At 40.3% G+C, this 25,494-nt stretch overlaps 1 protein-coding gene across 22 annotated transcripts in view; it reads right to left on the bottom strand.

Moving 5' to 3' along the window:
• Positions 1-25,494, bottom strand: part of LOC148222140 (uncharacterized) — a 130,101-nt gene that overhangs the window by 3,566 nt on the left and 101,041 nt on the right. For 20 of the 22 annotated variants that reach the window (XR_015806683.1, XR_015806679.1, XR_015806681.1 and 17 more), the window contains one exon: positions 1,175-1,282. The exons of the other annotated variants lie outside the window; for them this stretch is intronic. Coding sequence is in view for 3 of the 20 variants with exons in the window: in XM_088173070.1 (XP_088029196.1) it covers positions 1,175-1,282 (108 nt within the window). In the remaining 17 variants the exon portion in view is untranslated. The remainder of the gene's footprint in view (positions 1-1,174; positions 1,283-25,494) is intronic. 22 annotated transcript variants of the gene reach the window in all.

The raw sequence follows: 25,494 nt of genomic DNA, 5'->3' as shown, positions 1-25,494 counted from the left end.
CTCCCCTCCAGCCCAGTGCTGTTGCTGTTTGCTCATCCAGTGTGATGTGATCTGGCTGAGCTCCCTTCCACGTGTTGTGTGATTTAGGACCTTTTTTTTGCCATACTTTTGGTAATATTAAAACCCTGGCCCAGTTGTCTATTCGAACTATACAAGGCCAGAGGGAGGCAAATAAAATTTTTTATTTTGTCTGCAGATGTTCAGCCTCTTTCATAAAACCTGCAGCTATCCTGTCCCACTTACTCATTTCCCAAATCATGTCAGCACGTTCCACCAGGTAGGAAGGAAAAACAACCAGGCTGATGTTGTTTTTTGGGGAGCAGGAGTGGGGAAAGGACACCAGACACTCATTCCAGGTTTTCCCAGTGGCACCAAACCACAAACACTGCCTGGCCACCAGCCTGCTGCTGCTGGCCAAGTGGCTGTGGGATTAATGGAGCACAGAAATGCTCACTGTCCTGCTTGCTGTGCTAGAGCTGCTTCCACAGAGAGTGATGCTCAGGTGGAAATTCACACATTTTTTTCCTGTGCAGAAAATCTGTGGTAGGTTCTGCTTCTTCATGCCTGTTAAAAACAGGTTTAGGTGTTTGCAATTCTGCCTGGCACTGAAGGAAATTGTTGACTCTAGATTGTATTGACTGATGGAATAATTCAGGGTGATGAGGTCTCAGGGACTCATCTGTTCCCTCCCCCCCCCAAAGACTTCTGCAACCACATCAGTGACCATGTGGGAAATGGAGGTGAAGGCAAAAGCATGGGAATAAAGTTTTTGAAGGTTTTGTTGCCACAGAATAAAACAAATTGAAATAGTCATAAAATATTTGTAACTCTACGGTGGTGTAATGAAACATTATGTTAATCTACAAGGACAAATTAAGGGCTGCAAATCAAGTATCATTTAACATTAGAAAAATGTATTTTTCATCCTAAGCTTTTGAGGCTGTTCAGCATAACCTGCACAAGGAACAGCTAAATTAATCAAGATTAAGCTGTCTAGGGTGATTAAACACACAGATACAACCTTTGGCTTGTGACATCCTCATAGACATCCTTATGGAGTTGTAGGCACAGAGTTACATGGCCTTGATGGCACTTGAATGTGCCTTGGAATATTCTTGTGGAAAATATGCTGGGCTTGACACCTTTTTGTTCAACACAGTCTGGCCATTCTTACCTTCTGCTATCTCTGTTTTTATGTTTTATTTTGGTGCAGCCACCACAGGTCATTCCATTAAGTCTTCCTGAACAGTAGCCAGTAGTTCCTACAGCCATTTCTTGCTTGCTTTTGGAAAACAAAATTTAAAAAAATAGGTAAGATATTTGGCAAACCATCTCCTAATTAGCAAAAATGTTTAGTAATTGCTTTTGTTTGTCTGTAGTTTATCCCACATGGCACTGAAAAGATCTTAAGGCATTCTCAGTTCTGGTATCAATGTTCTTTATAATCAGAAGGGTAAAATAAAGGCACATCACCCTGATGAGGTGCATGGTGGGAGACAGGCAGAAAAGATCAGCCCAGACCTGCCAGCTCTCACCACACCAGAGCTCAGTGTTCCACAAAGATGCTCCCTCAGAGACAAAACCAATAATGCAGATCCAGTTTGCATCTCAGATCTTCTTGCCCTGAGAGAAAGATGGGATCATGAAATTATAAACTGGAAGCAGCATTTTACTGTGAATTCCTTTGCCATTTGGAATGCAGCCTGGGGATGGGATTGCTGCACTCAGTGGCTCTGCCATCATTTCCTTTCTCAGTCCCACACCCAGGCTGCAGATCAGCCATAAGAATAAAGCCAAAGCACAACCTTTGTGTTGGGACAGGGGACAGGAGAGGGGTGGGAGAGACAGGAGACCTCTGGGGTCTCCATCCCACCAGGTGGCCACTGGAGATCCAAGTTCTCAAGGTGACAAACTCATTCCTCCAGCAAGCACAGCTCAGTTTCTCTTCTGTTCCCCCCATCAGATAAATTCTGATAACCAAAAAACCACAGCCAAGGAAGCATTTAATTTGTTTCCATATGACATTCTCCATCTGAAAGATTTGTAGATCAGACCCAAAAGTCACTCACAGCAGGTTGAAATCTGATGTTACAAAGGTTCAGTCTGGGAAAAAAAAAAGATAAACCCACCCTGAAATAAATTCTGATCTATTATATTTACCAAGAGTCCAATTATGCCTTTCCATTTTATACAATTCTTGTGGAAGGCAGGGGGGGAAATGATGCATATTTATCAATGTGGTGTTATTCTTTATTCTGCCTGCCTTTGGCAGTGACTTCAGAAGATAAATACCAAACTACCCAGCTAATAACTCCAGGGCTTTGCTCTGAGCTCCAATGCCCTGAAGGAGAGCAGCCCCAGTGATCATTTGATCCTCCTGGATCAAAATTTTGAAGTGTTCCAGTCGGCTCAGTGTTTGAGAAAGATTTTTTTCCCCCTTATTCCTTATGACCTTCCCCTGGGGAGCAGAGTTTGCAGGAAATTTCTGCCCTGAACCTTCCCTGTGGGGTTTGCAAACATCCAGGCAGAGGATGGAGACCCAGAGGCCACTCCTAAACAACTCTGCTTTTAAAAAAATATTTACCCACTTCTACATGAAGAAAAGAGTGCAAAATGAGGCTGTGAAAACTATGTACCAAAATATGTCTTTCCTATTGTGTACATGAGAATTAAGACTGAGTCTTAATTAAAATTAGCAGTGAATGAAACCTATTCACTGTAATAGTTTATTTTATTTCCTCACTGGATGTGTTTTTCTCACATCAATATGCATTCATGCACATTTTGTGGACTGTAAATGTGATTAGCCCTTCAAGTTATATTTAGGGCATTTTTAAATTGGCCACTTGTGCCACACATCTCATCATTGCCACTGAAATCTCATAAAATCAGAGAAATACTGAGAACTTCATCAGCACCGTGACCTCATTTGAAGAGCACCTAAAAATGCACTTACTTTTATTATTTAGCTATATACAATCGAACTTTACATGTGATAGCTAATTTTAAAAACAATATGTGCGATTTCATGTTCCTGTGGCTGGTGAAATAAGTGTTATTTTGTCCTTACAGCTGTTACTCTCTCTCAACATAATAATACACAAATCAGTAGCACTGAGACAACATTTCATAGTCATTCTTATATTATAAAGGTGATGCATATAAACTTTATAGTCGGTTCTGGTATAAAAAGTACTGGTATAGTCTAAGATTTGAAGTGTATCAAATAACAAAGTCATAACAGAAAGTACCTGGATGAAAAGAGAGAATTTTGGACAGCTGGGAAGACTTTGATGCTATAAACTGTAAAAAAAATTAGTAATGCCAAATTTTCATATGGACTCTAGAAGGGTTTGGAATGTCAGAATTAACAACTTTTCATAGCAAAGAAGGGAAGTTTTCGAGGTTTGAGCCCTGAATTTGTCTGATTGAAAGAAAGGGTGCAGAGCCCATATCTGAGCCCTGCCTTCATCCCCCAAACCTCACCCATTGTGTATAAATCCCTAAATAGGGTGGGTGTGGGGACACAGAGACCCTCACAGGAAAAATCCACCTGATTCTCATTTACAGATGGGGAAAGGGAAGTCAGAGAAAGATTAAAGTGACTTGTTGAATGCAATATATGAATCTGTGGAGAACTGGCATTTCATCAGCTCCAAGTGCAGTCACAGCCCTGTGCCCAGAGCCCTCCCAGCTGAGCAATGCCATTAACTGAATAATAAACCTGGAGGAAGAGAGAAACCATAAAATTCCACAATCTCTTCAGTGCTGCTGATTTAGGAGAGTGAGGGAACCCTCTGGATGGACAGTTGATGAAATCTCCTAATTACTCATGGCCAATAAAAGCTGATATCCCTGCACTGGCCAGGAAAATGATGGATGCAGTTTAAATTCCACAAGAAGATCTCTCACTCTTTGCCCTTCATTTTGTGCAGAAGGCAAAGAGGGTCTGAGGGTGTCCCCGTGTCCCCAAAATCCTCAGCTGGTGGGAAGAGAGGGTGACAACAGTCAGAGACAGCCAGGAATGACAGGAGTGCACATCCAGGGTGATTTTAGGGTATCTCTGGTAACATTTCACTGAATTAAGGTGAATTTTTTTGTCCAGGTAGAGCTTATGGAATGGGAAAGGTGGGTTCTGCTGAGGCAAAACATTCCAAGCACGACTGTGTCTCCATCCAGGCATTCCAGGGAGAATTCCTCACCCCACTGAATCCATGAGCCTCCCAGGGCACAGAGACTAGCTGGGAAAAAAATGGATAAAGATATTTTTAAAAAAATCCCCCTAGGACCATCTCCTGTATTTAATAAGGAAGAGCACCTTCTGTGCAGCCAATAAAAGTTGAGTCTCTCATGAAGATTTATACCATATTACACACTGAAATTCAATGTACAACGATACCCTTGTGTATACAGTTGTCAGAATAATAATCTTTGTCTGTCTGATCAACTTATATTTTATGCCAACAACACAGCATTTAATATTATACAGTTTCAGAGGAAGAAAATAAATTTATTCATGCCACAACTTGCCCAGTAGCTTAAACAGACAAAGTGAAAAAAAAATAGCTTGGAGTTTTTACATTAACTTGTGATCCACAATACAGATTTCTATACAATTTCAGCAATTTTATGCAGCAAGAAAAACTATGATTCTTAATCTAGTTTCTGAAATTGTCTCAGTATTTTATACTGCCATGAGGAATAATAGAGTTGGATCTGACTGCTGCAGTTTGCTTTTGGCACCCTCCTGAAATGAGGAGTCTAAAAATACAAATGGTAATCAACAGCTTCTTTCTATATTCTGCATTGTCACATTCTGTGCTGTATTCTTAGGCTTTGTGTCTCTAAATATACATCCAGAAACACTTATAGAGAAGTTATATGGACTCCCCCACAACCAGAGCACTCCTGGAGAGGAATCAGTGGAGTCTGCCCACGACATGGGGCTGGTTCCAAGTGATGCAAAGCTCTGCCAGATAAGAAAACTTAAGCAATATAGAAAATCTCTGTTGTATGTAGATCCATTAAATCTATTCTCCTAGCAGCTTGTGCAGAAAACTGACAGACTTTGAATGATTTATTGGTATCTTTTTAAAGGCATCTACTTTTTACCTTACATTAATTTTTCTTTATATAACAATACCTGACAAAAAAGGGAACCTGGTGACACGCCACCCCCACCCAACCCCCCCCAAAAAAAATCTAATGAAAGATTGGATAAAGGATTGGGAAGAGAAATAAAAGAGGATGGTTAGAAATGTATCTGTGCCCCAAGATGCACCCTATCAACAAAATCTGCACTCTCAGAAGAGAAAGGTGTGCCACAGCATTAGAACAGAGCACTTAAACCTCACCTAAAGTGAAGCTTATTATTGGTGAGGCCCTGGCACAGGGTGCCCAGAGCAGCTGTGGCTGCCCCTGGATCCCTGGAGTGTCCCAGGCCATGCTGGACATTGGGGCTGGAGCAGCCTGGGACAGTGGGAGGTGTCCCTGCCATGGCAGGGGTGGGGTGAGTTGGGCTTCAAATTCCTTCCAACCCAAACCATCCTGGGATTCTGTGCTCGCAGAGGAAAAGGAAAATTCTTGTGAGACTGTAACAAAATGGGCAGAGTTCTCCATTTTTATCAAAACCTCCAAATCCCATGGGCGGGCTGTGACGCCTTCAGGGAAGCATTGCCTGATAATCCATTGGTGACTATCACTGAAACTTTTCCAAATTTGTGTATTGTTGCACCAAGACACAATTGAATTGCTGTTTCCTCATAACAGGATGTGCTCTGGGGGCCTGAGGAACGTGACTGATTCCAAAATACACACACACACACACACACATGTGCACACACACACACTCACACTGCTCCTGCCTGGGAAGGAGCCACCAGCACGTGTTGGCCAAGAGCTGGATGTTTCTTTTGCAATCAAAGAGAGGAAACAACCATTTACTGTCTTCTTAATTATCAGAATCTTCCTACTTAGCCTGCTGTGGGCCAGTTTACAGTGAGAATTCATACAGCAAATTCATTTATGTGAAATAAAATGCACATGTTTGAGAACAGAATTAGGCAGCTCATGACAGAAATGCACATGAGAAAAGCACACCTTCACTACAGGAGTAGGAAAAAGGCTGAAGGAGGACACAGATTAAATCCAGCTTTGAGATTTATAGGGATTTGTTTGCATGGAGCACATTCAGAGCACTTTGATCAGATTAACTACTCTATATAAAAGCAAACCAACACTTCCAACCTACATAATATTGCCCCAGGAGAAAAACAACAAGAAAAGTCAGTTACAAATGAGCTGTCCCCCAAAATAACTCGAGCCTTTGTGGACTGATAGTCTGAAACTGCTCCAGAGAGGTGAGAAAAGGCAAAAAAACCCCAAAACATCAGAAAAGGGAATTGCCTAAAATCACCAGAGAGATCTTGCAGGGGGCCAGCTGAGCAGGGAGGCTCTGCTGACTGACACCAGCTGGGCAGAGCCTGGAAACTCAGACTTTGGAAACACATTCAGTGATTCATGGCACAGTCTGAGCATTGGAAACCCAGAGCCCCAAATTAGACGTGATCTATTTTTATTGGCAAAAGAAATCAGCAGAAATCTCCCAAATCAGATCCACATGGTAAAACCAAAACACTGAACCTGCAGAGGTTTTATTTGTAACTCACTCAAATGCACTTTGAAAATTGCTCAGTGTTGAATTAACACCAGATTAATTACTGTTAAAACAGGATTATGAGTCATAGTATTGTACACACAAGATTTGAAGTAAAAATTAAAGATTATAATTCTAATTAATTTTATTAGATTAATAGATTGTTAACTGAAATACAGTTTCCATCATTCAACAACTATCATTACCAGAATATGCTTTTGTTTGGAAGTAGCTCAGTTAAACTAACTTTAAAAAAGCAGATATTTTTATTTGTTTGTTTGCTTCAAAAGTATTCTACACATTCTAATAATCCCTTTAAAAGGTTTCATCCCCTCCAATTACCTTCCAAATATATACTGTGACACAAATATCTATGTGCTGCAAATGCACTGCATAGGAACCTTTGTGCTTGTTTAAGCAGGCACAATCGAGCTACACAGATTTGTGTTGTGTATTCCCCTTGGATGGTTCAGAAATGCTGGAGCTACAGGAATAGATCACCTGCCACTCCTGTTCCTGTGGAATATTTCATATTTAATAAAATAGCCAGGCCTTGCTGTACATAGGGAAGAGACTCAACAAACAAAAGTTCTCTTTGTTTATATTTAGACATCGGTTTTTGCATTCATGTAATTTATCCTTATTAGTCTTAACGCTTTTTTGTCATGCACTTGAGGATGGTGGATTTCAAAATAGTCAAGTTTTGTGGCTGGTGGAAGAGAAAAATTCCTTCTTTTTTCAATACAGATGCACCTTAGGTTAAACTGTGTAAACAAAGTTTTCCTGAGAGATTCCTTTACCCACTGGGAAAATTTTGGAAGATACCACATTAAATATTCCAGCAGCTCAGACCTCATAGAGAGTCTTCTTTTCTAATATAATAAATTTCACCTGTTTTTCTTTTCATTTACCAATTTGCTTATCCCAGCAGTGAAGAATGAAAAGCTAGTTATACAAGACATATAGATTTCATATTTAATTCAAAATGAAGTAGGTAAAAAACAGCTCCATAAAATATTTTTGCAGGGCTTTTTTTTGCTATAAAAGAAAGCAGGTATCCCTGTTCCCTATTAATCTTTTTTGATGCATTCCGTTCAGGGTGGCCAGCAAACTGATAAGATCGTTCCTTCAGATTTCAAAATTACTGAATCTGGAAATAGTTCTCATTTATCTCATGCACTGCTGAGAAAACAATCTCAAATCGTTGGTTCTACTGATGAAACTTCCTTAGCAACACGAGGGCTCCAGAATTATTTTTCAGACCTTGTCAATGCTTCCTGTGAGGTTTCCGTCACTGTCAGCATCCAACACCTCGCAGATGAGTGGGAAAAAAACCCAGCCAGCCCAGAAAGCTGTGATAAATTAATAGAAGGTAAATTAATAGATTAAATGGAATTAGTAGGAGTGATGATAAATGTAAAATTCCCTAACAATAGTCCAGTGAATTATGTTTTAGATTTATGTAGTGTTTTATCATGTAGATGAGAACCCACGGAGAAGGGATTGTGTCCCATGGGGTTAGAAAAAATCAGGAAGGCTGAACACTTGGAGCTGTGCATTTCTTTGGGACTGCACCCCAGGAATGAAGGCAGGAGAACCCTCACTGCCTTGATTTCCAAAGCCTTGGTGCTGGACAGGACAGCAGGAATCCTGAATCTTACAGACTGCTCTCTCTGCCTTGCTGGCACTTTAAATAGGATTTTCCAGCCATGATCTCTCATGGTAAATTATATTTAGGCCACAGTTTAAACTTTCACCACTTTTCAGTTTATAGTGACTGAGTCTCCAGTGTGCAGCCAGTCCCTTAAACCAGATTTCAGTAGTTGTAAAGTGGCAGCAGTGCAGGATTTGACTTTTTAGTGTAATTGGAGCAGACCAAAGTTACTTTATTTCAGGTAGCTCCACTCTCAGGTTGGAGAGTGCATTCTGCTGTGAAGATTTTTCCTTCCCTGACACAAACGCTCACCCCAGTTCTCAGATTCACCAGTGCTCATCTGACACTTCACAAGTTGCCAAATGTCTCCTCAAACACTGAAAAACCCGGTTTCTGCTGAGTTCTAAGCTAAGTGTTATAGAGGAAGGCTGGAAATTAGCAGGGATGTGTCTGTGCAGGGCTGAGCAGAGCCACTGAACATTAACCCCTTAGTGCCTGCACTGGGGGCTCTCTGCCCCTTGCTCAGTCCCTGCTGCCAGGGAACAAGCTCCCCTTCCACCTTGCTCATGCCCTGACTTCTATTTTTACTTTTTTTCCCTTCAAATTCCTCATCATTTTTTAAAAGCTGCTTAGATCCATCACCTGCTTTTCCAGGTTGTGACACAGGGCTGTGCTGCCCTGACTGGAGATGTGCTGTGGGCATGAAGTGGTCAGGAAGGGAAAGAAATCCCTGCTGAGGCTGTACAAGACAAACCATAATATTCTTAAACTGTCTGGCTTCACCTTTAAATCTTCAACTTACTCCTTGCAACACTTCAGTCTAAGAAAAGCTCCTTAAAATTTTAAGAATAGGTTAAGAACTCTTAAGAATAACTCGTGAATAGCTTCTTAACCTCCTTGTAAATGAGCTGAGTGTTCCCCTCTTGATCCAATCTGCACTGATTTCAGACAGACAATTTAAAGCCAAGGAGATTAAATCAGTCAGAACAGAATGGTAGATAAGATTTTAAATGTTCAACACTGAAATATCTACTGCACGAGAACAGTGTGTAGATATAAGCTGGTAATAAATGATACACAATGAAGTTAAATGGCACCAGCATTGTTAGGATCAAGAGCTTTCTTTTAAAAGTAGTAAAAAAAAAATACATGAAGAAAATAAAAAGATCAGGTAGTTTATGTATTTAGACAGCTTGATGTGTGTATCACTGAATAGAGAAAATTCATTTTTCCCTCCTGTCCCCTCCCATGCAAAAGTGACCTGAGCCAGCTCTGAGCAAACAGCCTGCACTGCCTTCACCTTCAGATCCAGGATTAGGAATTCCAGGTGAGTGAATCAATGTGACAACAGAAACCCCTGTCACTGCTTGGATGGCCTCCAGCAATGTGACACAGGGACACACACACGAGTTCAGCACCAGCAGAGGGGAGATTCTGGAATGCAACTCCCCACCAAAACAGGCTCATGAGCATCCTCAGCCTGTCCTCCCCTTCCTAATCTGGGTTTAAATGTCTGATTCAACAATTGTCCACCATGGCAGCAATGTTGGTCATCTCAGCTCCTCTGACAATTCAGTGTCTCCTAAACCACAGAAAATTGGCTGTACTGAGCCAGGAGCAGGGCAATAAATGCCTAGAGGGAGAGCAGAGCAGCACAGACTGCACCAGAATATTCCATGTTTACATCTCTGGTGTATCACAGACACACCTGGATAACAGAAATATTCACTGGGAAAGATCCTCACCCACTGACCCCAGGCTAAGTCAGAAATCAACCCTCAAAGTTCAGCTGCACAAGGTCTCTCTGGATAAAGGACATGAGGAGAAGTAACACCCCAGAGGGTTTTGCTCATACACCTGAGGATAAAAATCACTGTGTTTAAGACAGGAGAATCTGCATGGAGCAAAATGTGCCCCAGAACACGGAATTCTGTTCTGCAAACGGCTCTTAAAATGGTTTACAACTGACAATTAGTCTCTCCAAAGCTTTAACCAGGATCTCAAAAGCTGTAGAGATATAGAGGTTGTAGCTCAAATTAAGAAGGTTTGCTAGATAATAAGTAATGTGATTTGTACAATAGTTCTAGTTTTAGTGGTAGCAGTGATAATAATATTGAATGAATGTAGCCTGTTTTTTATACATAAATAAACCATAATCTGTGATCCCTGTCAGCCTACTAGTACCCTTATGTTGTACAAGTATTTTAAATACTCTTCCAAGACCCTCCTCTACTCCAGGCTGAATGGCAGGCAAAAAAATCACATTAATATATATAAACACTCTTTTATGTAGCATATCAGCTGTCTCCATAGGTGTAATCTAATTATTTATATAATATCCTGAAAAGCCTTTTAAAAACTGTGTTGCAGAATCGAGAGGTGTAGAACACATCCAGAAAGACAAATTTATAGTAAATAGGGTCAGACTTCCACAGTTAAAACCTCTTGGAATAAAAGAAATATTGAAGAAAACAGGAAGAGTGAGAGTAAGAAAGTGAGTTTAACAACCTTCCTTCCTCCTCCTAAGTGCTTAGTAAATGCTATTTATTTATTTGAATAGTTATGAACTATGGTACTGCTGCTGCCAAAGAGACAGAGCTTCCTCCCTGTACATAATTTAAGCAATGAAACATGGGAAACAATGCATGAAAGCTACAATTTCATATTAAAAAAAAAATGAAGTGTGGACTCCTGGATATTATACTAGTCAAGTATTTCTTGAAACTTAAGACAATTAAAATTATTGTCCAATATAAAATAAGGATTTTAAGTGACATAGGAACTAGTAGTTTCTGATATTGAGCAGATTAGCTTGTTAGCTGACAACCAGAAAAAATTAATTGCAAAAAAGTTCAGTGTTCAAAGGGATTTCTCAGCAGAGAGAAGATACTGTGAATCAAAGATTTCAACTTTTAAATGCTTGGTATATTCCTATATTACATAAATAAAATCCCATACACTACCATTCTGTACTATAAATACATTGCATGAGTTTAAATAAATGTTTTATGTTTTGCCCTCCCTCATTTATACCTTTAAAAATGTGTAGCTATGATTTATGCTTTTGAGGATGGCATAATAGAATTTGACATTTTCCAGCTGAGGTGTGGCCTAGTTCCAGCTCCATGCTTCATTACATTGTACTCCCTTTGAGAGGATGAGAAGAGTAAAAATAGCCAGGTTGTTAAAAATGTAAAAAGCATAAATGAATTCTCACCAGATGTGCTGTTCAATTGTCATTTTCATAAAATTATGGTTGTTAAACTTTTGCTTGCCATGACGTGCTAGAAATCAATATGTGCCATGAACAACGTGTCTGGAGAGATTGTTCCCTCCTCATTCACATCTCTCTTCTTTGGATTCTCCCATAATTTAAATTAAAAGGGACTGCCAGGGTCCACCCTCTGCCAGAGCCACTACAGCATCCCTGCACTCAGAAACTGGAGAGAAAGGTTACAAACAATGCAATGCTTAAGTTAGAAAAGTGAATATTTTAAAAGCTTTTCACACTCTGTCTCTTAGGCAAGGAGCAAATGAGAGTGTAAGCAACATATAAAATGTGTTTTCCTTATCCTGCTGGGCAGATTCAGGATGTTTTTATCTTAACATCAAAGCATTTGGGTTTGGCACCATGTGACAGAAATGCCTCACAATTCACTGAAATCTGCTTTGCTGAATGCTGGAACTAGGGTCCAAGTATGGAGCCTATTTTAATTCTGTAAGATGAATTTATAATCATTGTTTGAAGGAAGAAATGGGAATTTTGCTGCTTTACACTGTGTGGGCTCCTGCACACAGGTGACTTGCTCGCTGAATGTCAGGAAGTTTGGGATGCAGATTTCTGCTGTCTGAAGAAAAAAGTGCTGTTCTTTGGTCAAAAAAAGTTGTTACAAACAAGATAGCCAAGAAGAAAGATTTGTCAGCTTCCCTCGGAATGGCAAAAGGTTGAGTAGATTACTCAATATTTGTCAGGTTTGAGGTGATTGCCTGTCACTAGACAAGAAGTGAATAATATTGACAGCTTTATAAGATCAGAATTCAAAGCCTGCAAGGATATGCAGCTGCATCACACAGAACTCTGCAAAGACCTTCTGTGTCAGGAGCAGGAGGGTGCAGACACCAGCAGGGGAGAGCCAGGGATGGGCTCTGCTCTGGGGTCCCATCCCAATTCTCCAGACACGACCTGAACACCTGAACGTGCTCAGCAGCTCCTGAGCAATTCTCTGAGTACTGGACTCAATCCCAGCGTGTTCTGAGCCAATGGGGATATCTAACATGATCTACACCTGTAGCTTAAAAAATAAATTATAGGATATTTTAATATTATTATTGTTTTTTCCTTCACATTCTTATTCACACTCAGGAAATCCTTGAACAGCTGACATTTCTGAGCAATCCCTGGTGTAATCCTGCTCTTAGCTGCTCCAGGGGAAGGTGGATGCAGATTTAGGGCAAAAGTCTGGATGTCCTTTGGGGTCAGTGACCCTGTTCCTAATAGAAGGGATTTGTGAATGGAGAGGGCACCTGAGCTGCTGCAAATGCAGAAGGGTGAAAACAGAAAACCAGGGAAGGTCAGCAAACCCCGGGTGGGGTAATCTGGGAAATGTGGGCATGGATGGGAAGGGAACCAGGATTAAATACAGAAAGAAGAGCAGCTGGGAATGGAAAGGGGAAGCAGAAAATGGAGGGATAAACTGAGCTGCAGCTAGAAAAAAAGGATAGGGTGGAGACTGATTAAAATAAAAGAGGTCTGGTGTCAGGTGAGGGCTTGGAAATACTCATCTGGAAGGAAACCAAGTCTGGTAAGACTGAGATTTGTTTCTAGACTAGGATAAGAGGCAAATCTGGGGGAAAAGAAAAACTATTAAAAAGAAGTAAAACATATTTAAATCTACTCAGCAGAGGAATACAGGAATACTCATCAGGTATTTGTCTTCATCCCTTGCCTCCTACCTAGAGATTTGGCAGTATCAGAAATACAGATATTTTTATTTCTCATTTCATTTAGGCTTCAGCATGAACTTCCTCTAAGTATAGACGTCAATGGAAAAAATCAGATCTTTCTGCTAAGGTCATGATCTTTGTACAGATAATGGCTGGAAGCACTGCTGAGCAATATCTCACTTTAGGAGATTGAATAATTTGTTAGAATAATTGAAAAATGAAAAAAAAAAGGTGGAAAACAATTGCAAGCTGATCAACTTTCAAAATGCAAATATTAAGTCATAAAAAAAATCCATATTTTATCAGTCTTTGCAGCAGCAGTGTGCAGCATTATTCTGCTGGTTTTAGAGACTATTTGTTACCTTATCCCATCAGTCAATATATTAATTAAAACTATACCTGTGTTATCACCATTTCCAGTCATTAGCATAACAAAAATCACCTTCAAGGTTTTAAATACAACATCATAAGCAATATTTTGAAGGGTATTTATTACTTTAAATTGTCTAATAACTCAAAACAAAAAATAACTGTTTATTTCTGTCAAAATAAACCTTAAGTCCTTCAAGGTTTCTTTCCAACAAAAAAACCCCAGATCCCACCTACCTGTTTCTAACAGGTGAAAGCTTTCATTACAGAGACAAAGCAAAATATAAATACAAACCAAAATACATGCCACAAATCTTGCTTTGGAAAATATTACTGAATTAAAAAAAAAAATCATACTCTTAAAAGGGAATTAAAGATTTCATGGGAATGGCAGGGACCTCAGTAAAGATATTATAATGTGGCATTTGATGTTCTAGAGGGATTTCAACAAGTTTTGCATGGTCAAATTCCATTAATAAGTTGGCTTTCTTCCAAGGCTGTGTGTGTCCCTCTCATCTGCCACGGTGCCCTCCCTGTAAGGAAACCTCACCTCACCTGCTCAGGCACATCTCAGCAATTTTAATTGCTTTTTTTTTCCCTGCTCGTTACAGCACCAAACAGGCTTAGAAAAATCCGAGCACCCTCTAAAGTAGATGATGGGGGTTATGGGGAGAGCAGCAGCAGTTTTGGTGGTGCTGTAAGAGGATTAGAGAGCGTGGCAGGGGGAAGCTCCACGTGGATGGATATTGATGATGCTGAGGGGGGAACAGGAGACAATCAATGGTCCTGGCTTTGCAGGGAGCTACTCAGGGAGAACCACGGCTGCCAGTATTGTCACTGCAGTGCTCTGTAATGGATGGGCTTTATTCTCCAGCCCTGCTAACATTTGAATTAGAAATACATATTTACTGCTGCTCTCATTTTGCAAAGGATGTGCAGGCTTAGATCAGAGCACGTTTGAGCCAGCCTGACTCCCAGTTTTTAGCAGATGACCTTTAATTAGTGGGAAGATATTCTATCCATATCATATTCGTTCACTTGTCTTACTGGGCATTAGATGGCTGCTGTGAAGCATAAAGGATTTTTTTTTGTCCTAATCCCTGTGATGTGACATGATTAATGAGATGAAATTCCCATTTGGAGTTTCCTACCAATCAATAGGCAGATGGGCAGTAGTGGATGTCGAACAACAAGACAGCAGGAGTTGCTTAAGCTCTTGCTACTTTCATAGAGGAAAAATATTTGGAGACATAATTTAAAGGAACAGATATTATCCATTGTTCTCTCCTTCTTCAAGACTTCTTTCTTTGTTTTTAATGTTCAAAGGTAAAAATGCTATCTTATATATAAATAACATGTTAAGCTAAAATAAGTGTGTTGGAAAATCTTATGGATGTCACTTTATGCCAGGTGGGTCTAGCACTGCATTGGCATTGTAAAAATATTTGCAAAATGGTGGGTTTGATTTTTCCCCACATCCATGTTGATGTAAATAAACTTATATATCAGAGAAGCCAACAGAATTACAAGACCTTGGAATGAAGCCCTTGTGAATATAAAATTAGGCCATTTTGAAAATACTGCAATGAAAAATTAAATGCATTTTGCATTTTGCATATCTTACAAAATACGTTCTTTTTCACCAACTTCAACATTCCACTCTCTGACCACATAGCCTTTTACACCTAGGAATTGATGTGTAAAATGATTTAAGTAGTAATCTTCTATAGGGTATTCTCAGCTGTGAAAATCTTGAAGTTTATAAAATGGGTAAAAATCATGTCATTTTAAGTCTTTAACAATTAATACTTCCCTTTCTTGCAAGTAGCATTTATTTATAAGTATGGATAAGTAATAGAATAAATTTATATAATACACTATTATAATATACAATATATCATACCTTTTCATGTCCCCAAAAAAATTTTTAAAAATTGCTATAATGCATCAAAGGAAATGATAAACCAAAAACCAAAATATGGCAGACTGGTGGATCTCTGCCAAGCAGATTAAATCTGAGGAAATAATGCAAATTTCCAAGCAGAAGTAGCAACAGGTTTCAGGAGACTTCTTTCACAGCCCTCGTGTTGATGCTTATTTTCTTCTGTGCAATACTTTAATTCCTTTAAACAGAAGTATTTCTATTTAGTTGTTTTGTATGTTTAAATGATTGATCTTGTATTTTCTTCTCATTACCTCGTTCTCCCTCCCTCTCACAGACAGAGATGCTCACAGAGTAAAATTCATAACACACTCTTCCTAATGAACAAACTCCCACCGAGCACCAAAGTGCTTAATGATGCTCAGCAGGCAGAGTTCTGCAGTTCCCCTATGTGAGCCAATGTATAATCACACCACAAGTTAAAACAAAGTTAAAACAATATTTAGGTTGCCAAGAGAAACATTGGAAATGTAAGACATGCTACATTTAATTTTTTTCCAAACTTTAATTCTGTTCCTCTCTGTGTTCATCCATTGTAATAGGGTGGGGGGAGAAGTACACTGCATGAAGTATCTGTGATTATGAAATTAAAATCTCTTTGCAAGGCAGCCAAAGTAAATTTAGACAAACTGTTTTTAATCAGCCTTCAGTAGCTTGCAAAATACCCTGTTTCAAACAATTTTATTTGTCTAGTACATACTGTATATATTGATCTCATCTCCTTTTCCTTGGTAATGTGTACAGACCAAATTCTGCAATTAATCAGCTCTGCAATGAAGTTAACAATTACTAAAAAAACCAAAAAACAACCAACACTTTTTGCTTTGGTTGTTTATTAGGGGGTTCTTAAATTAGAGCTGGCACTTAGAAACCCAGCTATCATGGACCACTCACGAGTGCTTTTAGGAATGCTGCTCAAGCATTCCATTTATTCTTGGGATAATAAGGCAAGGAGATCCTTAACTGGGTGGTGGGAGGCCACTGCTGGTTCCCATCTGCTGGAAGGGTTCCAAAAACGTGGATGTGGCAGCTGGGAGCATGGTCAACAGTCACACTCGAAGATCTTTGTGGTCTTATCCAACTCACACCAATATAATTCTGTGATTTTGAGACTGCAGGTGCCCCTCATGTCCTCAGACAATTCTGTCTTTCCCTGGCTGGGGGCAGCTGGAGAAGAGGTAAATGTCTGCACTGGCCTGGCTTTTCCTCAGATTCATATCCTTGTGTTCCCCCCTGAGTGGGACTCTTTGTTTGTTTTGGTTTGTTTTAGGAGAAAAATCTAGATTCCTACAAAAATTTGGCAAAAATCCCCTTTAACCGAGACCAATCCCTGTCCCTGCTATGGTGCCATGCCAGGGATTGTTGTGCTTATGGGGAAAACCAGGGGCACATCTGTATCTGCAGTGATTTAAAGGAAAATAAAGGGACAATTTTATAGGTGCTGTGTTGAGAACACAGCATCTCTTCATCTGCTCAGTGATGATCCCAAAAGGCAGGTGTGGAACAGCCCTGCCCCTTTTGGGCAGGGAGGGATGGACAGGATTAGGAACAGGTCAGTGCACCCAGCAAAGGAGCTGGGGCTTTGTCAGGGGTTAAGAGATGGGATTAGAGGGCAGACAAGCAGTGAACAAGGCACTGAGGGAGATTTGTTTGTACAGAAATTCCCACCCAGCTGTAGGGTCCCTTGAAATCTCTTAGCCAAGAGCAGAATTTCCAGTGTCTTCTTTGAAGTCTTGCTTCATGCTCGGGATTTTCTTCATGTAAAGACAATAGTCATTAGTGTGTTAGTTTAGCAAAACAATTAAGCATACTAAAACGATGTACTTACATGTTTTATTTATTTATGGTAAGGCTCACTCATAGGCATGCCTACCTATTATGATTTTTTTCCTTTTCCACTTGGTTTCTGAAACAATGCATGGCTGCAAACGGTTTGGCACATTTCTGTTCTCTGGATTCTTGACCATGGGTGACCATGCAGCAAGTTCTGATGAGAAAGTGCACATTAAGGAAGTCTTGCCACTTCATAAGCACCAGGGATCTTTTTCCTGCTTTAAAAACGACTTCATTCAACTAAATACTGCAAACTTTCTCTATTTCACATTGATTTACTTAAAACACTGCAAGAACCACAGAGCTGAATGCAGTAGGCAAGGAGGCTGTTTTGTTTCCCCGAGGAATGGCATATTCAATTATATATTGAGGGTCTGATTTCCTAAAAGGTTAAATTCAGGAAATACTGGGATTTCAGTCATCTTTGTATTTGACCACAGTCTGAAGCTGGATGGATTCCCAGAGCCAACAAATGCTTCTGCTGCATTGACCACTCGACCTCCTAAAATGCCCCATTAAAGGCCAGTGTTTATTATTTATCCAGTGCTCATTCTTTGTGCAGCCTCCAGTTTTCACTGTGGTAAAGCAGACAAACCTTAGCACAGATAAACATTGGGTATTGATTTTGTTATTTATAGGGGGAACTCGGGCTCAGTCCTCCCCCTGCTTTGAGTGATCACTGCAACATTCAACAGAATAGAAAGCATAATTTCCCCACTGCTGATTACATAACAGGAAATGCTGATATAATTCTTGTCATAATGGCACTGCTCAGTGCTCACATGGGAGGACATCTTACAAATACCTTTCAGTAATTCTGGTTTTGGTACTACACAGATTATTTCACTTAAGTGAGGAGAAGAGTTTTAGGAGTGTTCCAACACAATAAATTTTGACCATAATGGCTGAATGAACCAAACAGTTTAGACAGACATGTTCATAATTATGCTATCAATAATTCTACATATAAAAATACATCTCCATGTGGAACATGGATTTGTTGAGAATGAGTTTCCATTCATAAATTTCCAGAACACTTATTTAAAGTATAAAGCTGAAAAGCCTGAGTTTGAATATTAACGACAATGCCTCAGGTTAAGATGAATATTTATTGCAAACTTCTTCTCAGAAATGGGAACAGCCTAAGCCACGTCATCTAGATGAACTTTTTTCCCCCACAACATGGCAGAAAAATACTAAATATTTTAAGGTACTTCAGCAGGCAATAGGAATATTTTTTGCTGTGCAAATATATTTAGAGACAGAAAGATTCTTCAAAAAGGAATGTTGCTTGAGAGAAACTTGTACTTATCAAGTTCTACTGTTATAAGCGAAAATTGAGTAAGTTTTAAAGGGAAAAATAGACAATTGCTCTTAAATCCTGCACCATTAACAGTTGTGTTGTGTGGGAGAAGGAATAAATAAGGTTTTGTTTTAAAGAAGCTACTTATGACCTGGCAATTACAGCTCCTGCCTCGGGCTCCTGAAGAAAAAAGCTTTTAAGTGCCAAGCTGAGCTGAGGCTGTTGTATTAAGGAGTGGCTGAGTGGGAGGTGTTTCACAGGCAGAAACAGGCTCCTCTGCCCCTGCTTGGCTGGGAGGCTGAAAACCAGCTGAACATTTTTAGTGCAATGCTGAACTGACTTGACAGAGATTTTAAAAGCCAGGCCATGTCCCATGAGCTTGGGCACAGCATCACCCTGAGCTTTGCTCACCTTGCTCTGCTCCCCTTGGGGTAAGGGCAGAGCAAGAATTTCTGCCCACAGAATCCCAGATCCACCTGCTGATATCCCAGGTGTGCCACCAGCTCCTGCAGGGACACCCAGGAACCCTCTGTGCCCCACAAAGGTTGTGCTCGCCCTGGCACTCCCAATAAAAAAAAATATCAGTGATTAATACATCAGGCGTTATGAGCAAAGCAATTAATGGGCAAATTCCTTTGTATCAGAAAATCTCGTGTCTCTGTTCTGCTAAAAAGAAAGACAATTGAGATTTGCTTGCATTAATCTCTTCTTTAATACAGAGCTGTTTGCTTTAGATCTCTGGTATTTCCCTTCCAAGCAGAGGCCTGACTGGAAGCCACAGCAAACCCATCCCATTTATTCCTTTTAACTTCACCGCTGAAGATCTGAAGAACCAATAAGTCTCCCAGCCAAAATCCCCCCTCATTCCTTTAAAATGCAACTTAATACCACACTTTACAATGTTTTTGATGTTTTATATTCCATCAAATAAAACCTCTCCACTTAAAAATTAGGAAAAAACTGATTGGCCCACTTAAGACTGTCCATGACTTGGGAAACAGGAAAATCTATGAGGTATCAGAACCAGGCAACTGCAAAAGTTGAAATTGTGCACATCCAGCCCGTTTCCCACCAGGCTTGCACATGCAGAGTTGCTAAACCTCATTACAATGTAGCATAAATGGAGGGCTAATTAACATAAGAAACTGATCCAAAAGAAAATCCCATCAACATACATGAAAACGAAGTTGATGTGTTTGAAATTCAGCCAACTACAAATTAATTCAACGTAGATTACATATACAGGGAGGGAGAGGCTCCAGCAGAGTAACTGGCATTGTATGGGCATCTATGCCAGAGATTCCCCTTTCCCCTGTATCCCTCCCAATCAGGAAGATGAATTATATTTGTGCACCATATGCTCCAGCACCAAACGAAGCAGTGGTCAACCTCTTTGTCTTGATAGCTGTAATTTCTTTATAAATTAATTTGTGCTATGTCTGGTTTCCCCCTTTCTAGACAAGTGGTACTGGGCCAAGCCCAGTCCTGTTGTGGCTTGGGAAGGGCTGAGGTGTCTAATTAGTGCACTGTCTAATTGCTGCCCCCCTGCACTGTCACTGCCAGCTGCTGGTGGCATCCTGGCTGGTGCCATGGCAGAGCACGTGGTGCTCTGGGAATCCCTCTGAGGCAGCAAAGCAGGAGAGAAAGAAGCCTGAACTGTGCCCAGGGATAGAACAGCCTGAGGAAAGCTCTGTGCTGGTGTTTCTCTGTACTCCAGGATCCAAACTGGGCTTGCTGTGGCCTTTGCTCTACGCTGTGGAGCAAAGAGTGGAGGTGAGAATGGACTCTGGTCATGCCAGGGTGTGCCTGGGCAAGGACACTTCCCCACATCAGAGCTGCTGGTGTGAGCAATTCCTGTACAAAATTCCCACTCTGGTCACTGATGGCCTTGTTACACCCAAGCTTTTCAGAAATATCATTTTATCCGCCAGATACACCTGTGAGCACACCACTCAGTCCCACTGGTGCAGTCCAAGCACCTGAGCCATATTATTGGAAGAAAATAACTTTGGAAATCCTGTTTCTACTCAAGCTGCTGCAGTGTGGCTGAGCAGTGGATATGTGTGTCCTCAAGCTGGAGGAAGAACCATTTTTCTTCTCTTTATTTCTCTGGTCTCTAGATCTCAAATTATCTGAAATACTTTCTTAGTCAAGTTCATATTGCTCTGCCCTTCAGGTCATAGCAGATGCCAGGGCCAGAATATTCTCTAAAACACTGGCAGGTGTTTGTTTGAGTGGACTTTTATAGGTCTGAAGCCTCATTAGTTGTTTTCATGACCTGAATACTAATTTAGCAGTGTGCTTCTTGGGCTCTGGATCTGAACACTCAGAAAATTCCAATTAATTTCAATCTATAGGTACTAGTTATCCTTATTTAAAACAATACGAATTAGTTTAATAAATACCTTTTATGCTAATAAAAATTCAGTGTAAGTATAGCAGATGATTAACAGAATCCCTGTAATAAAGTATTATATGTCAAGATGTCCCACGTACAGCAAAAAATAAATTGTTGGGTCAAGTGGCAAGTGAAAGATATTCAGGATTGGTAACACCTCATTAAAATCCATTTCAACTGCCCTAAGGCAAGATGTTAATACACAGTAATTGTCTGCCCAGAGCGAATCTTTTTGCAGTTACATGAATAATGCAAAGTAACTTAATATGCTTGTTTATGTATTTAACAGAGTCACTATAACTTCAAAGCTAGAGACTGATTTTTTTAGCGTTTTGTGCTACAATCACAAGTTCACAAATAGGAGAAAGGAGGATAAAAACACTCCCTTCTACAACTGCAAACTTCACTTGCAGAAAACAAAGTATGAAAATAATTTAATTAGGGTATCTGTGAATCCCGAGGAATTAGTACTGCTGCTACATCTGCACTCATCTTGTTGCTCCAATAAAAATGTAAACAAATAATAGGACACCAGTAATTGCAATTTAAACAGTGTAAGCCATGCCTATTGCTGCACAGAAAATTACAGAATATTTTCTAACTGCCTTTGTGAAATTGTGTATGTGATTTTAGCATTTTAGCTAAGAATAGCAGTAAGTAGTGGGACAAAAAATTCTGGTAAATCTCAAGTACCCTCACAAACAGAAGACAATCTCCATCTTCAGTCTGCCTGTAGAAAAGGAATTTGAGATTTATCCCTCTCAAAATAATATTTTGATCTTATGTGTCAGACTTTGAATGCCTGGAAAAAAGGAGCTCGCTTTTCTGCTGGATTACTCTTTTATAAACTACTACCCAAATTTTTGGAAAGGCTGGAATTCTTAACACAAATCCCTAAATTCAGTCCGTCATAAAATATTTTATGAATGTAGATGTCTTGATATGCACTGAGTGTTGAAATAAGTAGTTTACAGCTTGAGTGGAGAAAAATTGTATCACTTACCTAAAATCATTTTTACAAAATCTTTTTCTCTGCAATTACTTGATCATTGGGAGATAATTTGTGTATTCTAATGTTGCTGTAAGTAAACGAGATTTAACTGAGTGTTCCAGAATATTAATGTCCCATATGAAGATTTCATTTATTACTCATGCTTAGAAAGTGGCCAGTGTTACTGGGTTTTGTGTGTTTGCTCTGCTACAAATAGTTTGAAGGTATAATCTGGTTTGCAATCTAGAATAAATGTTCTGTTTCAGCTGAGCAAGAACGTGGTGCCTCTGGTTTTCCATTGGCAGGAAACAGAGTGGGTGACAACAACTCATTCCCCACTCTTCAGAATTAAGTAAAATTTCCTGCTAATTTCTGGAGGTCTATCCTGAAAGACTTGCATTCATTAGCATACAAATATAATTTATGTGACTGTGCATTGTGTCAGTACAGAACTTTTTACACTCAGGGAAGAGAATTTCCTTTGGTGACTCTGTAACCCAGTGACTTGTAGGGGTCCTGTGACAATCAACGTCCCAGGACAGGAATCCATGGTGGGGAATTCAAATCCTTGTCGTGTTAACAAACTAGCTGTTATTTAATTAGACATCTTGAGCTATATTTTTCACTGTCTGTATTCTGAATTATGATCTAATCAAATCAGCAGACAAAAATAATAGGAGGAGGAACCATGGACTTAGAGCAGTGAGACTGATCAGAGACTGGGGAAAACCAACTGGGTTTTCAGGGATTTTTCAAAGTGCAGAAATCAGTGTCAGGAATTGGAATCAGGTATGTCCTGGGCACTCTGAAGCCCTCAGAAGAAATGAGAAGGAGCTGTGCTCTCCCTCCCACTGACATTGCAGCCTTGATTTCAAAGGTTTCTTTTTCAGACAAGCCAGGATAGTTCATGCCTACCCTAGACTTGGCCCTCCCTGCTGAGAATACCAACAAGAATGTCTCATCTCCATGTGATATTTAATCTCCACTGCAAACCCCTGAGGGGCAGAGATCACATCTACTTGTCTGTAAAGCCTAATGTGCACATATGGCAAAGAACAAATAGTAAAAAGGATCACAGACAATACGTGAGGCTATGTTTTGTTTACATTTCCAACACGAGAGTGTATTTACACCACAATTACTTTCCAGAATACTTAAGCCCCATAAAGCCTGTGCAGCTCTAACCAGGGTGAGGTGACATCATTCAGCACAGGATCACAAAGTTTTATCATCAGCTTTTCTCAGGCAAAAGTGTTCTGTTAACAGCACTGGAGGTTGAAAGGCTAGTTAGGAAGACGGAATCCTTTGTTTTCTCCTAATGTATATCTGATGTGGCAGCTGCTCCCTGATTTAAGAAGAACTGGATAATCTCCAATAAGGGCAATATAACAACGCGAGGAATGACAGAAATGTTCAGGTTTCCAACACTTTTCCCCCATTTCTTTCCCCAGTCAGAAAGCAGAGTGCAGGAGCTGCACAGTGCCAGGATTGTTGGTGTGGAGCAGGGATTTTTTTGGGAAGGGTGATGTTCCTCAGCAGTGTGCTCATCCCTGACCACAGAGCCTCTCGCAGGCTGGCACAGAGTGGCTTTGCCTGCTCTGCTTCCAGCTGGAGGCTGGGCCAGAAAAAGCCACCATTACATCTTTAAAACAATATAAACCAGCAGCCTGCTTTGGCCAGGATGGCAATGGGTGGAAATAATGCAGGTGAAGAGCTGAAAACTGCTTTCCAAAGGCAAAGCCCTGTGCTGCAATCGTAGAGTGTGCACGATCGCTGGGCTGGAGCAGGGAGCCAGCTTTCTGCCAGAGCTGGCATGGGAGCAGAACATTATTTGGATTCAAAAACTATGTTAGAGAAGGACAACAACATTGTCTTAATGACTCATTTTTGTCAGACCGGATTCAAAACTTATACCAACAAATTTGACATTTCATACTGCTCTGCAGAAAGCAAGTAAAATGAGTCCATGTTTTAAAACAGCAGGGAAGCTTCCAGTGCTACAATTAACTGGTAACATATGCCACTGCTGCCAAGAGGATTTTTAATCTCTTTAAACATTAATGTAGCATTTTTGCTTCTGTCGCAATAAGGCAGCCATCTGTGTTTGAACCTGCTGGGAAACTGGGGATATGTTTACAGAGAGAGAAATAGAGAGAGGCAGAGAGGGAGGTAGACATCCATGTTTCTAGACCCAGCATCAAAAATAACAATTCAAACCTTTTAAATAGTATTATTAAGGTGTCATATAGCAGTAGGAAGATTGTTAAAATGCTCAGACTGCTCAGTTTAAAACTGTATGAAAAACTAACCCCCAACCTAGAACATATTCTCCTTATTTAATATACTTGTTTTTCTGCATGACTGTGAGCAGTTAATAAAGGATTTCATTACAGACTTATTTCCAGGAAAATCCCAGGTCTATGACATTGAAACAAACCCTTTATATGATACTGAGCAACAGTAAAAAGCTGAGAGTTCTGTAAATCCTTTCAGCATGAGCCTCCAATTCTGCACTGTAGTCTCATATTTATGAGGTTTTAATTTAATTTTTTTTTTTATTAGGAACTAATGTCCTCTGAGAACCAGATGCAAAAATGCAAGCTCACAGCTACCCTCTACAGACATATAAAAGGTGATGGATCTTGGAAAAAACATCAGCCCTGCTTTTTTTCCAGTTTCTGACTGCATTCCTTGGGATAACAGCTTTCCATATGGGGACAGGTCTTGGGGAAAGGAAAAGTGAGAGGGATTTGGGGTGAGAGCTGCACTAAAACTAGGTCTGGAATATCCCTGGTCATCTGTCTTTCTTGTTTTTGGGGATGATCCCAAAGCATCCCAGGTGCAGGCTCTGGATCCAAAGCATCCCCAGCAGCACAAGCAGATCCCAGCAGGGCCAGCAAGGTGTGGGACAGGCAGTCACAAAAACAACCAGGTAGAGTGGCAAAAATGACACCAAAATAACCTGGCACAACCCCCAGCTGAGGGGGGAAACGCCAGCCCTGAGGCAGATCACTGCAGCCTTTATGAATTCACACGGTTAATATTTTTAATTTTGGTGGGCTAAATTGGTAAGTGCTGACATCCAGCATCCTTTGATGAAGCTGCAGGTGCTCAGCACATTTTCAAACGTAGCCACACATTTTTGGGCCCATTTGTTTTTCCTGGCTACAGCAATTCAGGTGGGAGGTTTAAAGAACTTAAGTAGGCTTTTTGCTGCTGGGTTATTGCTGGTTGCTGTGGATATATTGACTAATGGATGGAAAGGGGATACAGGAGTGGTCTATTGTGTTATTAAGGATTGTCAAGCAGGAGATAAAGCCCCTTTTAAATGGATATGTGCATAGGTTAAAATACATCACATGGATCCAGACATTACTGTATAAACCCTGGAGTGATAGCTTTGGT

Source organism: Sturnus vulgaris, chromosome 14, assembly GCF_052056855.1.
Source record: "Sturnus vulgaris isolate bStuVul1 chromosome 14, bStuVul1.hap1, whole genome shotgun sequence".
Taxonomy (NCBI): Eukaryota; Metazoa; Chordata; class Aves; order Passeriformes; family Sturnidae; genus Sturnus; species Sturnus vulgaris.
This window is presented reverse-complemented; position numbering and strand designations above follow the sequence as displayed.